This window comes from Mixophyes fleayi, chromosome 3 (assembly GCF_038048845.1).
Source record: "Mixophyes fleayi isolate aMixFle1 chromosome 3, aMixFle1.hap1, whole genome shotgun sequence".
Lineage (NCBI taxonomy): Eukaryota > Metazoa > Chordata > Amphibia > Anura > Limnodynastidae > Mixophyes > Mixophyes fleayi.
In genome coordinates, this window is record NC_134404.1 from 250366048 (window position 1) to 250381998 (window position 15951).

At 38.6% G+C, this 15951-nt stretch overlaps 1 protein-coding gene across 2 annotated transcripts in view; it reads right to left on the minus strand.

Moving 5' to 3' along the window:
* TIAM2 (TIAM Rac1 associated GEF 2) overlaps positions 1-15951 on the minus strand; it is a 324497-nt gene that overhangs the window by 117452 nt on the left and 191094 nt on the right. For both annotated transcript variants that reach the window (XM_075203392.1, XM_075203391.1), the window contains one exon: positions 7243-7428. In XM_075203392.1, coding sequence (XP_075059493.1) covers positions 7243-7428 — 186 coding nt within the window. The remainder of the gene's footprint in view (positions 1-7242; positions 7429-15951) is intronic.

Sequence of the window (15951 nt, forward strand, 5' to 3'; positions counted from 1 at the left end):
TATGGTTAATCCGGCCCTGCTCATTCGTATATAACGCTTGAACATCACATGTGCATAGCCAAGTATTTTCATTGATAGTGATATTCTGTATTTTACTGAGTACATCTAAAGTATCTCGTATGTATGAAGGTAGAGAAGATACAAATTCTCTTAAGCAAGTGTCAACATATTTACTAGCTTTCTCCGTCAAATTATCTTGGCCTGAAACTATTGGTCTACCAGGTGGTTTTTTTTCCATTTTTATGGATTTTGGGAAGTATGTAAAAGGTTGCTACCTTGGGGTTTTCTACCCAAAGAAAATCATAATTAGTTTTATTGATAATTACATCATCATAAACTTTCCTGATAGGATTTTGATATATTAGCAAAAAGGATTTAGTAGGATTTGAGGATAATTTTGTATAACAATTAGTGTTACAACACTAGTGTTATATTATTAGTGTTATTAGTGTTATAACAATTGCCTATATACTTCTGATTTGTAGTCCTTAATTGGCCACAGTACCACTTTTCCTCCCTTATCGGAGGGCTTTATTATAACGTGCTAGCATTTTGCTAATCTCTCTTATCACTTGTCTTTCTTCCCTCGTAACATTATTATGATTTCGATTACTCATGACTGTATCAACATCTTTAGAAACAAGATCAATATATATTGAGATTTCAGGACATATTAATGGATTTGGACTGAATGTTGATATCTTTTTCAACCCTAGACTTCTTCAAAGATTTGTATCATTTGTTGGTCTTGTGCATTGAGATAGTTTAATTGCATTGATTCTTCAATATTATTTGTATCTTCAGCAGTAATTTGTTTTTGTCTGAAAAACATTTTTAATAGTAATTTGCGACCAAATAAATGTAGATCTTTTTCAAAGATGAATCGATTCATATTAATTGAAGGAGAAAATGATAGACCTCTAGAAAGGATATTAATTTGAGTTTGTGTCAATATTTTTGTAGATAAATTGATAATCCTTAACGAATTCTCTTGTGCCTCTAGTATCGGCGTTTCCTGTGCTGCCCTTGAAAGGGTACATCCCAGTCCCTTATCTCTCTTTTTCTTATACTTCTGTCCTCCTCTTCTTGTTTTTTTCCCTTCCTGACTCTTCCTTGTGAAAGACTTAAAATCTGAGCGTCTATTGGGACTGTCAAGTATCTCCCCATCAGATGTTTCCACTTCAGATGTAGTATAACCAGATTGAGTAATATGGCTTTTAGTTCTCTCTTTCCATTGATTCCATTTAAAGATAGTATTGTGGTCAAAGTCATTTTTATCTCTGGCAAATTTCTTCTTTTTATCCTTAATAATGTGTTCTATTTCTTTCACCTCTTTTTTGTATTTGTCATATGTTTTCTGGAATTTATCCAGATTCTCAAACTCTTTGAGCTTGTCACCTAACCTGCCAATCTCAACTGTATATTGTTCTAATTTAATTTGATCATGCTTGATCAATATTTTCATCAAGTCTTGTGAGCATTTAAGAAAGGTCTGTTCCCATTCTTCTCTTAACAAATCGTTAGCTAGTTCAGGGAATAGTTTTGATCTGAGACCTCTTGGGACCAGTTTTTGTTTAAGATAACTCCCAAAGGTTATTTTCTTCCAAAAGGTTTTTGTTTCTCTTATTAATAAATATTTTAAATCCAATAGATCCTCTGACCAATGTTGGCCTCCAATGTCCCTTATTTGTGATTCACTGAATAGATATTCCACATTGGTTCCCCATTTTTCTTGTCTTAAGCTTAAATCCTCTAAGATGTTCAAAGAGGTCATCTTGACTAGTAGTAAATAAAAATTATTTTAATTTTTAAAATATTATTGTTCCAATCTATTTCGCTACTAATATATTGTCAATTTCGTATCTTAAATTTATAAATATCTACAATCATTTAATTATTTTTGTGTGTTACGTGTCGTATGCAAATATTTAGGAAAGAGCCCTTTCCATATATAATATTTTAGTGTGTTATTGGTCAACATATGCATTTGTGTACCATATTAACTATACATCCCAAAAAAAAATCTATAGTTCGAAAAAAATATTGTGTTAGCTCTCGGTGTGTGTCACAAACATGCTCCCAGCTTTCGTGACTTTGGGGTGTTTGCTGTATGAGGTTACACATGATTCCAGCCCGCAGTCTCACTCTAGCTTTCACACAGGTTATAGACCTACTGAATTGCCCCAAACAGCGCTCACAACCCCACACACTTCAGGTTTCCCACCACCTATTGCATACGAGCAATAGGACCCCAATATACTGTCCCACACTGGCACACAAGGCTTCTAGTTATCCACAGACTAGCAAGACCCACACCAGCAAGCAAAGGGTTTACTCTTCACACCTCCAGACTATTACACAAATGTAAATGCAAGCACACACAGCTCGTTAATCAAATGTTTCAACAAATCACACACTGGCATTCAAAGGGTTAATTTGGCCAAGCTATATTCTTCTTAAAAGGGTAATTTTATTTATTGTATTATTTTTTTCCATTCACTTTTTGAATTTTTTTTTGAGGGGTGGGGGTGTAGTCGTGGGGATGGGGATCATTGTGGGGGGCGGGGGGTGGGTCACCACAGTGCACGGGGGATGGAGAGGGTGACGATCAAAAGCATTGGTGGTCAGTGGTCAGCAACAGGCAGCCCGCTAGGCTACCTGTTGCTGTATGGGCTGCCACAATACTGTGCAGCAGACAGGAAGCAGGAAGTCTTCACATCCTGTCTGCTGATCTGATGAGCAAGGAGCGACGCTGTCCAGCACAACTACAGGTAAGTGAGGCGGGGGAGACTGCCATGAAACTCTATAGGGAGGGAGAGAGGGGGACTGGCATGCAAATCTATAGGGAGGAAGAGGGGGGTAATGCCATGCAAATCTATAGGGAGGGAGAAGAGGGGCTGCCATCTAAATTTATAGGGAGGGAGAGGGGGGACTGCCATACAAATCTATAGGGAGGGTGAAGGAGGCTGCCATACAAATCTATAGGGAGGGAGAGGGGGGGATCTGCCATACAAATCTATAGGGAGGGAGAGGGGGCTGCCATACATATCTATAGGGAGGGAGAAGGGGGACTGCCATGCAAATCTATAGGGAGGGAGGGGGGGGATCTGCCATACAAATCTATAGGGATGGAGAAAGGGGGGCTGCCATATAAATCTATAGGGAGGGAGAAGGGGGGATGCCATATAAATCTGTAGGGAGGGAGAAGGGGGCTGCCATACAAATCTATAGGGAGGGAGAGGGGGGCTGTCATACAAATCTATAGGCAGGGAGAGGGGGGCTGTCATACAAATCTATAGGGTGGGAGAGGGGGAGCCCGTCATACAAATCTATGGGGGGAGGGGGGCTGCCATGCAAATCTATAGGGAGGGAGAGAGGTTGATATGTGTGAAGGGGGGCAGAGGAGGGGCGCTGATATATGTGACTGGGGGGGTTTGATGTGACTGGGGGGATAGCTACAGGGTGGAGGTAAGAAAAATGGCTGCAGAGGTGGGAGGTGATGAAAATAGCTGCAGGGGGGAGGTAAGTAAAATGGCTGCCGGGGGGGTGGATGCAGGGTGGAAGGTAAGGAAAATGGCTGCCGTGGGGGTTAAAGCAAATGGCTGCAGGGGGGGGGGAGGTTAAAGAAAATGGTTGTAGGGGAGGAAATTAAAATGGCTGCAGAGGGGGTTAAGGAAAATGGCTGCAGTGGGGGTTAAGGAAAATGGCTGCAGGGGGTAATGGGTGCAGTGTAGGAGGTAATGAAAATGGCTGCAGAGGGCAATGGCTGTAAAAAGGGGTAAGGAAAATGGCTGCAGGGGGAGCAATGGCTGCCGGAGGGGGTAAGGAAAATGGCTGCAGGGGGAGCAATGGCTGTAAGAGGGGGCAAAGAAATAGGCTGCAGGGGGGTCATAATCTCATGATTGTGTGGCGGTTACATGGATGCTCTCTGTGGTCTCAGCAATCACTAGAATACTAAATATTAGTGAGATGGGGCTGGTAGAGGTTTGTATTTGATTGACCACAAATATTCAGATATTGCTTATATATGCCTGTACAATGGGGTACTTTTAGCTGGCCATAATGGAGTTTTTTGTTTTAACTAAAGGGCCTAATCATTCAGGGTTTGTTAACATTTTGCATTATAGTACATTTTGCTCAACCTAATTACCTCCTACTGGGCTAATTGTTGAAAATCAGATTTAATTTCAGGCATTTAACATTTTATTTCATCATATCAGATTTATGCTCTCATCCTGACACCCTGTTTATAGACTACATGCAAAATGTGGAATTTACAATACAGTGCAGAATAGACATCCCACGCAAAGGTGAAGTAAACTCACAGAACTCAAAGAGTGTGTTGTCTTAACTTCTCACCTCTTTGCTCTACTCTACAATTAGAGGAACCTTTACAAATGTTCCTTTACTTTCACGACTGAATAGCTTTGAAGTTCAGTGGGTATAGAATTACTGAAGGATGCTGTCACGGGCACTAGGAGTCTTGCCCAGGAATTCACCAGATGACTGGGCTTACCAGAGTGGTGAAGTTAACACAGCAGTCCTCTGGTAGCAGGGTGACTAGCGGAACATATATCACAGCAGATGGAGAGAGAATGCCAATAAAGAATAGGAGTAACTTGCAGCTATCTTGGTCAATGAGTCAGCGACTAGCTGATATTGAGGAAAGGCAGATTTGAACACGGAGATCAGGATGGACGTGAGCAGATGCAGGGAGGTAGCAGGGAAGTCAGTGGTCTGCGTACAGCAAGTTGTACCACTGCTTATGGTGAGAAGACTTGTCCAGGTGCAGGTAGGTAGCGGGGAAGTCAGTGGTCTGCGTACAGCAAGTTGTACCACTGCTTATGGTGAGAGGACTTGTCCAGGTGCAGGTAGGTAGCGGGGAAGTCAGTGGTCTGCGTACAGCAAGTTGTACCACTGCTTAATAGGTGAGGATGTGTACAGGTGTTGATGAGTGGAGGCATACAAAGGATAATAGGATGCAGACACTGAGAGCACAGAGGAACTTGATCCCAACAGATATGCAACGTATCCAGCAAAGTCTATAATGGTATGTGTGGCGCTGCTTGGTAGAGACTTGCTCAGCACAGATATGCAGGCCAATAACGGATAGTCAATCACAATTATGCATATAACGACTGAGTAGTATGGTTTGTTCCAAACAGATATGCAGCGTAACAATAACAGTCTATAGCGGGTATGGATACCGCTGCTGAGAGGGGAAACTTGTCCTAGCGGATATGCAGAGTAAACGTAGAAAGTCAATAACAGATAGGCATCCCGCTATTCAGTAGAACAGTCTGTCCACAGGAAGATGCAGGGACTGCAAAGACGCTGAACGGCAGAGACGAGTGTAGGCACCACAGGTGAGTAGATCCGGTAATCAGAGTCCAGCTGAGGACACAGGCAGGAAACAGGAGACTGTAGCAGGTATGGAAACCAGCGATGAGTAGCACAGGAATCAGCAGGAAACTGAAGACACTAGTAGAACACAGGAGACACCTTCAGAGACTCACAGGGAATGAGACTCAAGATCAGGCAATGAGGTAATGAGCACAGGTGCCTTAAATAGGGAGAGTTGCCTGATCAACCAATTAGATTAAAAGCAACAGGCACAAGAGTTCTTGGGTGCTGCGCATGCGCAGTCCATCAGGATGGCGGATGGCCGCGGTTCAAGATAGGTGCCGGCAGGAAGGCTAGGGAGCCACGCACCAGCATAGAGGCACTCACTGTCCGGTGAGTGACAGATGCATTTGATTGGAGAAATATCATTTGTATGACAAGATGAGTTGAATTTACCCTACTGTAAACATTGTGGGTATAATTATAAAACATTCTAAAAAGAAAAATTAGAGGTGTTTCCCATGGCAAGCAATCAGATTCCAGCTATCATTTCTAGAATGTACTAGATAAATAATAGCTAGAGTCTGATTGGTTGATGTGGGCAACACATTCACTTTTGTTTTTTTCGAAGGTTTGATAAATCTACTCCGGTGTTTATTACTAAAATATATAGTATACAATGTATTATTTAAAGGTAGAATGTATTTGTAATTTTATATTTTATTGATAGTGAAGATTTGGGCATATCTTACCTCTCTGTATGTATGTATTACCCAGTATTCCTTTAATACTGTTTATTCCCAATTGTAAAGCACCATGGAATCTGCTGATGCTATATAAATAAATGTTGATGATGATGATCTTAAAGTGAACCTGTCACCTACACAAAGTGGAGGTAGTCATATTACCTATCAATTTGCTCGAAACCAATGACATCCCTGAGTCCACAAAATGGCTGTCTCCACTGTGTACTGTATAAGCATATAATATATATATATATATATATATATATATATACATATATATATACATATATATTTCAACCAGTGAAAAGTGCCATTTTGCTCACCTCATCAGAGATAAGTATGCCACTAGGCAGCAACCGAAATACTAGTCAGATTGCACTCACACAAGTCTGAGTGTGACATTTATCAGCAACAGCAATGCTTTTATTTGCTTTTCACTATTTAAATAGCCTTGACATTGATTCTAGATAGGGTGGGCTTCTAACATCTTAGAATACTCTTAAAATACCACATCCTAATAATATTTAATGTTGTTATTCCCAGTTTATGGGAAAAGGTGTTCAATTGACTACATCCAATGATTACTGTATGTAAAAAAAACTGAGATTGACAAATTGTTTTATGAATGAACAGGACTGATCTAACATACAAGTTCAAGCAAGCAAATTCATCAGTGTTTTTCAAAGTTACATTTTCAAAAATGCTGCTAACCAAGAAATTTAGAAGTTTCTTAGAAACCTATTGTGCATATGTAGAATGTCTGAGACTCTACCCCTAAACAATGGTAATAATGTATTTTACTGTGTAAAGCTCTGCACATTATAACCATCAGACATTTGATCTTTTGAAAGTGATTAATATGTTGTAATTTCATGGGTACATTATATCTTAAGTTAAATAAATACAAATTAAACAAATCATTGTGTGATGGTTTGCTATGTTTGCTATGACTTTTACTTTATAATATAAACCCTGTCTGGGCCATGGGAAAAAAATTTGTACTGTAAAAAAAAAAAATCTATTTTAAATACATTTATACATTAGTTTGGTTATAATAGAGTTAATAATTTATTTCAGTAGTTAAATGTAGCAATAACTTTTATTCCTGATTTATGGCTATTGAAGATAAACCCTGGTAAAAACAAAAACTTACCAATGCATGGAATGAGGAGACCGAAAATATACCAAGTCTTCCCAGTGCAAGTTTGGATGGCCGTCCAGCTGCTGCTAGTAAACTCTTTGGGTTTGGCAACTCCCCCCCTTGCAGGCTCGATAAATAGCAGCGCATACGGAAGAGGTCCATGTTAAACTTTTCCAAGTTGTGCTCCCATTGTTGAATCTGAAAATAAGGGACAACAGAAATTAGAAAGTAAAATTTCAAGAATTTAATATTGAACAAAAGTCAGAAAATAAGTTTTTATTTATTTCTACTTTCAATGTCAATTCCAGTCCCATTTTCCAAAATGGTGTGCACATGAGCTAAACGATGACTCACAATATAAATAAACAGAGGTTATGCAAGTGGTAATTCAAAAACTTGTACAACATAGTTGGTCAAATGGCATAATGAATTAAAGCCATATTAAAATTCAGCAGCGGAGCAATAAGTGATCAGTCTGATTTGTAAAATTAACTCCTAAAAGTGTCCTATGCTCTAAAAATTGAAAGCACACATGTATCCGCAATGGCAGGCCCATGACAACTTGTTTCTTCAGCAATGGTCTTAGTGTCCGCCTCGACTATATAAACCGTTGGAAGCAACCACAAAAATGTTCTGGCTCTGAACAAATAAAAAGTGAAGAACAATCTTCTCATTGGATTTTCTTAAGCACAGAGTTCATAAAATTGTGAGGAGCTCCAAAAAACATTTTCTTCACCCATACAATGTCTTTACCACTCATCATTACTAGGCTGGCTTCTGCCACAGTCCTCTTTCTTTCCACATGCCTGTACTTTGGAAATGTTGTATAGAATGTAAGCATATAAATAACAGTACCACTGCAAACTTTATGTTATTTGAGTGGTAGAAACCAACAACATGCCACAGTATGTAGCGAAGAACAGTAATTCTACTGCACTTGGAATAAATATCAAAAAACAGATTTCCATCAGGAAACACAACCATACTATTTTAAAAGACACAAAATCTCAAAACAAAATTGAATTCAGAGTTTGCTTTGTGACAGATTTTTATGTTAATCCCCTAGTCCTGTGCAGGGGGTAGATACCTGTACCATGTAGCATAAATACTCTAATTGCTGACAGAAAGGTCAAAGATCCAAAAATATTGTCAGCGGTAAATGTGCTAAGCATAATGATATTTGCCAACAATTGCATATAATTTCCAGGGACACTTTGCTGAAAGCAGGTTTATCTAAGCATATCACCCGGCTATGATGAGGTTTAGTTAGACCCCAAATGACTACAAGCCCTCTTTTCTGAACATGTTTATAATGTCATGCTTTGTAGTTTAAATACTCAGATTTAATAAAGCCAATAGATAGGATAGTGACAATAGATCTCAATGAACAGAATAAGAGAAATAATTGAAATTGTGACTGTCCCTGAAAAGCAGGGACAGTTAGGATGCAACTATTCAATGCTAGGAGATGGGATGTGTCTTGTAGTATGAGTTGAAACACACCACTTTTTAAGTGGAAACATCCGGAAACTGAAAAGTTTTTTAACTCTGAAAAAGAGGACTGGTGTACGTCCTATGCCATTAATCTGGGGTATCAGAAAAAGCTTCCTTGAGTGGTCTGGAGCCAATCAATACTTTTTAATCTATGCCAGATGTTCTTTCGAAGAGTTTCCTGATCAGCCCACCAATCCTTTAATCTATAATAAATCTTAGCATGTGTTTTACCTTATTTTAACTTATTTAATTCTTATTTTCGTGTCTAATCACGGCTAAATAATTATAAATGGCACTAGGGGGTAATTATAAAATGCAAAAAGCCACATGCAAACCCAATATAAATTATCCCCAGCCCAAACAATATAACCAGCCTTAGATAACCTTAGTTAAGTATACTGTATCCAGACACAAACAGTAAAGTTACTGACACAAAGGCAGATTAATGATAGCAGACATACAGCGACATAAGTAGCTAAACCCCTTGTGGCATCTTTACATATTTAATGTCTATATTCAAATACGTATCAGTGTACAGTTACAGAAAATAACATTAAAGTACATATAATCTACATGAAGATCATTCAGGGATTTGGGGCAATTCAGTTAAAAATGAGAATTTAATATCTAGGCGCCTGATTCATTAAGGATCTTAACTTGAGAAACTTCTTATTTCAGTCTCCTGGACAAAACCATGTTACAATGCAAGGGGTGCAACTTAGTATTCTGTTTTGCACATAAGTTAAATACTGACTGTTTTTTCATGTAGCACACAAATAAGATCCTTAATGAATCAGGCCCTAGATCTTGATTTTTATTCCATTATTATACTTCCCAAAGTACGGTTGATAGGAATAAATATTAAATTTAAATCAAAAGTGTAATATAATGTGGGTTACTCATTATATATGTGTCCCCAGAGTATTCACCTATTTTTCAGAGATCGCCTTCTGCTGATATGTTAAAAATCTGCCCTTTTAAAGTTTTTTTTTTTTAGCATTAAACAGAGTATTATGCTATACACATTACTGCAGATTCATACAGGTTATAAAAAATATGAAGAAAAAAACACAAATTAAACGTTGCTTTTAAACAATTATGTGTTATGCACGTTTTGTCGCTATCCAATAACGATTGTCGAATCTCGATTTGTGATTCCAACGCACAAATATTTATTCTCAAAAAGTAGCAGAAAAATTCAAGCGAAATAATAATAAGTACAGCCGTTACTTATCGCATGCGCTCTGGATCCACCGAACAGTCATTCAGTCCTGAAGTCTGTGGACAAGATGTCTGATCACTGGATGAAAAGCTCCTGCTTATATGCAAACAGAAATACAATGAAACAGTGCAGATGGTGTGGCTTGCTCCTATTGGTCCAGGTTTAAGGAAGGTCCAGGGGGTTGTATGTCATAGGCTGGTTCAATCTAAGGAATCCAAAGGTGGGGGTCATCTCTTCAGGGGATGTGCTCTGTTCTTCCCACCAAAACTCCAGTTACAACCAGTCCATTAGTATATTATACTCTGCATCATATTAAAGGTTTATTCCCTAACATCAATAACTAGAGTATGCAATGTGCGATCTCTTCGCCGAATGTACCGGACAGCTGCTGATGTAAAGGGGATTAATATGATACCAGACATGGCACTTTTCTTTTAACCTGTACCGTATGTATTACTAATATGCACATAACTTATAATATTACACATAAACACTACTATATTTCGACACAAATAACTATGTGTTGCAACTACAATTAATGTGTACTATTTACAAATGTGTGTGTATATGCGAATGTACATAAAGGTGTAAAACTGATATTGCCATGTGTTGTGGCTGGATACGCCCTTCCACGCCATAGCGTGCTCTACGCATAATTTCAGACAAAGACAATCAAGTTTGCTCGATATAAATTGAAATTACTCTATCCAATTTGCTGAATTCGACAGCTCCACCCTTTGTTAGTGTTATACACTATCACATAATCACCGTCTCAAGTTCAGGATTATACAATACTTCCTCACAGACCATGATCTCGGTATCTTTCACCACCCTTTCAGCCTCATTCTCAGTGATTCTCCCAGAAGACTGTTTTCCATACCTCAACACAGTAGGAACACATTTGACACATAAACCAATTGCTAAGATGACACCCAGTATAAGGAGAAGGAGCTTACCTACACTAGCAACAATTTCCTGTACCCACTCCCCCAGACCAGAGAACCATTTCACAGGGTTCAACCACGAGAACCAACCTGCCACCTTTTCCCGACCTCATATAACGAAGAATTATGGTTCCTTCAAAATTCCCTTTTCAGTTGCAGTATTTCGTCCATCTTTCGGTCTATAACCTCTTTGGGGTCATCTGTATTATTGGTGATGTATGTGCAACACTTGACACCAAACTGGGTGGCCAAAGTCACACAGTATCCACCAGTAATAGAGGTGAGATAATTCAGTACCAACCTATGTTGCACCAACTCCTTCTTGTACGCTTGTAGCTCCCTTCCAGTATACCTGAAAGTGTCATCATACATCTCAGTGATATTGTCTATTAATTTAGCTAGGTCATGAATATATTTAAAATTTAACGTTCCCCGAGCGGTCCTGGTGAGGTCTAGACTAACCATAACTTGAAAACCAGCGGTTTCACTAATCAATTTTGTAGCTATGGGCTCCTCACCAGGAATCATATTTCTCTTGCCACGGTGTTCATACTGTGTGTGTATGTGTATGTATGGTGGTGATGTAGTCTTGTGAATACCAACCATTTCTGCATGAGTAATAGTCATGATTTCAGGAACCAGTTTAGCTAAGAAACACAAACCCTTGGAACTCGGAGTCACCCAGGAATAAGCTTTTCTCCCACAAACAAAGTACACATAATCAGGGAGAACATAAGGAACAGCATGCCCATTAATTATATCACATAAGGTTTTGACAAAACTACCCATGCCTAGTGCCTCCATATGTTCGAGACACGTGTCAGCATGGATGACATTCTTACAATTACCTATAGAGACAGTTTGAGATGTACTCAGCACCAGGCTATAAACCCCTTGTATATCAATAGGTATAATTATTTACTCAATATATCATGGGGAGGTGCTCCAGTACTCATTTGGAACATTAATGCAATAAGGAAGAAAGAATAGTACTGGAAGGAGCACTCTTTTGAACAGATAATGGTATATTATCAATTTATACATTAAAATGAACAACCTTTATTGGTAAATTTAAAATGAGTAAGCAAAATATTAAAATACGATGATTGGTGTGAATTGAACCTGAATATTCTTCAGTTAAAAGGTAGAAACTACCCCACTGGCCTGATGCTATGTGTACTCCCTCTATTACTATTGGAAGATATTCGGGAAATATGGGGGTGATATAGGATTAGGGGCTGTAATGAACCTATATGGTAGGTCCACCTAAAGGCAGGCTGAAAACCGCCTTCTGGAATTAATTAATTAGTCCACAGTTATCGTTAGTTCCACTGAATTATTAATGAACATAATGATTCATTAATCTAATACATATTCCCTGTCAGAGTGGTGCTTGTCACCATACTCTGATCATAGGGATGAAATATTTGTACTGATGTACTGCTGGTTTAATCTCTGGAGGACCACCGTATATTTGGCTTAATAGCTAATGGACCCCCGTTATTCCTAGCTAGCTATATGGAGTGTTGATTTCTCCCTAATCAGTTCTGTCATCTATTACTAGCGTGAGGACCTGATATCCAGCTCTGTACATCGTACACACTGTCAGTGGACCATGGATTGTTATCCCCTAAGCCTAATTCATTTGTTACTAGAAATCTATTAAAGTCCCCTATATTTCACAACCATGCGTATATCGTTATATCTATGAGGACATAGCTATCAGGCTCAGCATGAACGCCGACGCGTGTTTCGCTTATGAGCTTTAACGAGGCAACCAGACTGACGATTCCAGTGAGCCTTATAAAGGGAAAAACCTGCCCATATTGTGATGTGCATGTGTCAGCTATGGCTAGGAACTATGCGTTCCACGTTATTCACATGCATTGATAGGTTATTAGACATCACATGACACTGTCATATGTTCAGTGATGTGGTTTGTTGATATTATGATTCCAAACGGGAGGCCCGTCATAGAGCAAGTAATATGATGGTCCCCTGTCGCATAACAGGAGGATAACATAATTTAATTGGTGTTACCATATTTTGGTAAGTATAAATCTTTTACCTTACCTATGATAGGTAGAGATTGAATGCATAGTAATTATAAGGAGGAGAATTTATCGTTCTTTAGTATACCTATTTATTATTGTTCCGTTAAAACTATATATAATTAATAAATTTGCAATCACCCATTAATTATCATGGTGAAAATGTGGACTTTCTGAACGATGTAAAACCTGAAGTATCTTATGATAAATAAAGTAGGTTATAGCTCCCTTTTACAAAACTCAAATGTTCTTACATGTTTCAAAATGAAATATATACCTCTCACCACAGCAGCCTATTATAAAAATGAACGTATATTGATACAAAGAAAGGTATTAAGCATTCTCTGATATGTCTCTTTCATATCATATCAAATAGAATTATACTTATTGATTCGACATTCATTAGTAATTTTTAATGTGATCTAGTATTATAATTGTAAACTTCCCAACCACTATTAAAAAAGTGTATATAAAATGTACTGTAGGTCATAACTCCCTCTAAATATTTAGAGGGAGTTATGACCTACAGTACATTTTATATACACTTTTTTAATAGTGGTTGGGAAGTTTACAATTATAATACTAGATCACATTAAAAATTACTAATGAATGTCGAATCAATAAGTATAATTCTATTTGATGTGATATGAAAGCGACATATCAGAGAATGCTTAATACCTTTCTTTGTATCAATATACGTTCATTTTTATAATAGGCTGCTGTGGTGAGAGGTATATATTTCATTTTGAAACATGTAAGAACATTTGAGTTTTGTAAAAGGGAGCTATAACCTACTTTATTTATCATAAGATACTTCAGGTTTTACATCGTTCAGAAAGTCCACATTTTCACCATGATAATTAATGGGTGATTGCAAATTTATTAATTATATATAGTTTTAACGGAACAATAATAAATAGGTATACTAAAGAACGATAAATTCTCCTCCTAATAATTACTATGCATTCAATCTCTACCTATCATAGGTAAGGTAAAAGATTTATACTTACCAAAATATGGTAACACCAATTAAATTCTGTTATCCTCCTGTTATGCGACAGGGGACCAATCATATTACTTGCTCTATGACGGGCCTCCCGTTTGGAATCATAATATCAACAAACCACATCACTGAACATATGACAGTGTCATGTGATGTCTAATAACCTATCAATGCATGTGAATAACGGGGAACGCATAGTTCCTAGCCATAGCTGACACATGCACGTCACAATGTGGGTGGGTTTTTCCCTTTATAAGGCTCAGTCTGGTTGCCTCGTTAAAGCTCATAGGCAAAACGCACGTCGGCGTTCATGCTGAGCCTGATAGCTATGTCCTCATAAATATAACGATATACGCATGGTGGTAAAATATAGGAGACTTTAATAGATTTCTAGTAACAAATGAATTAGGCTTAGGGGATAACAATCCATGGTCCACTGACAGTGTGTACGATGTACGGAGCTGGATATCAGGTCCTCACGCTAGTAATAGATGACAGAACTAATTAGGGAGAAATCAACACTCCATATAGCTAGCTAGGAATAACGGGGGTCCATTAGCTATTAAGCCAAATATACGGTGGTCCTCCAGAGATTAAACCAGCAGTACATCAGTACAAATATTTCATCCCTATGATCAGAGTATGGTGACAAGCACCACTCTGACAGGGAATATGTATTAGATTAATGAATCATTATGTTCATTAATAATTCAGTGGAACTAACGATAACTGTGGACTAATTAATTAATTCCAGAAGGCGGTTTTCAGCCTGCCTTTAGGTGGACCTACCATATAGGTTCATTACAGTCCCTAATCCTATATCACCCCCATATTTCCCGAATATCTTCCAATAGTAATAGAGGGAGTACATATAGCATCAGGCCAGTGGGGTAGTTTCTACCTTTTAACTGAAGAATATTCAGGTTCAATTCACACCAATCATCGTATTTTAATATTTTGCTTACTCATTTTAAATTTACCAATAAAGGTTGTTCCTTTTAATGTATAAATTGATAATATAACATTATCTGTTCAAAAGAGTGCTCCTTCCAGTACTATTCTTTCTTCCTTATTGCATTAAATTACCTATAGAGACCTTTCCAATGGATACTTTCTGATGTTTAGTTACACGCCCTAATTTGTGGTGTCCATCAACAGTCCTGCCTATTGGTGACCTTACAAGTCTCCCTCCAAAATGAGTGTGGCGAGCCATTGTCTGATCTGATAGGTCAGCTTCCCAATTCTCCAGACGCTTTGCATGAGAGATGTTTAGGCACAGTAAAGATCTGTCTAAGGAGTATTGTCGAAGCTTCAGACTAGGGGACCTAGTGTTATTGTACCTCCCTTCTATGGTCCTCCCTCCCCTCAATTCTAGTACCTCAGAAATGTTTAGTGGGAATGGTACTAGCCCTATGTTATGCTGTCCCTGAGGCACATGTGAGCACACCCAGCACTCAGTTTGATTTAGAACCTTACCCACTAAGGAGTGATAATCCTCCAGAGGATGCCCGCCCATGTCCAGGGTACTGGTGGACTGGCATCGCTGGATGCACTTTTCTTCAACTAGGGAGTCGCAGAACTTACAGATACAATACTCATCAGACAATAGCCCCTCACACTGTCTCCGAGTTCCCGAGCTAGCAGACCTTTTCATAACCCCTGGACCAAGCTTGATAATGGGCTGTTCTGGGTATTCTAATAACTCCATCTCATCCGTATCACTACCAGAACCTGCCTCTGCCCTCCATTCTCCTTCACAAAAATCGAGTGTCCTAGAAAAAGTAAAAACAAGGAAAATCCTGGAACAAAAGAATAACAAAAACCGCCACTCCATCGCTGAAAGTATAGTACTGAGGCAACGTCTCCTAGTTCAGGTGTCTGAACTGCAGGCTTTAGGTCTCCCGAAACAGGTTTACGAGTGACAGATCAGTGTCGTCGGTCTCAGCTTTATCTCGCACTTTCTTCAGGTTACTGACTTTCCTGCAGTGGGTGGAATGGACCCAAGTG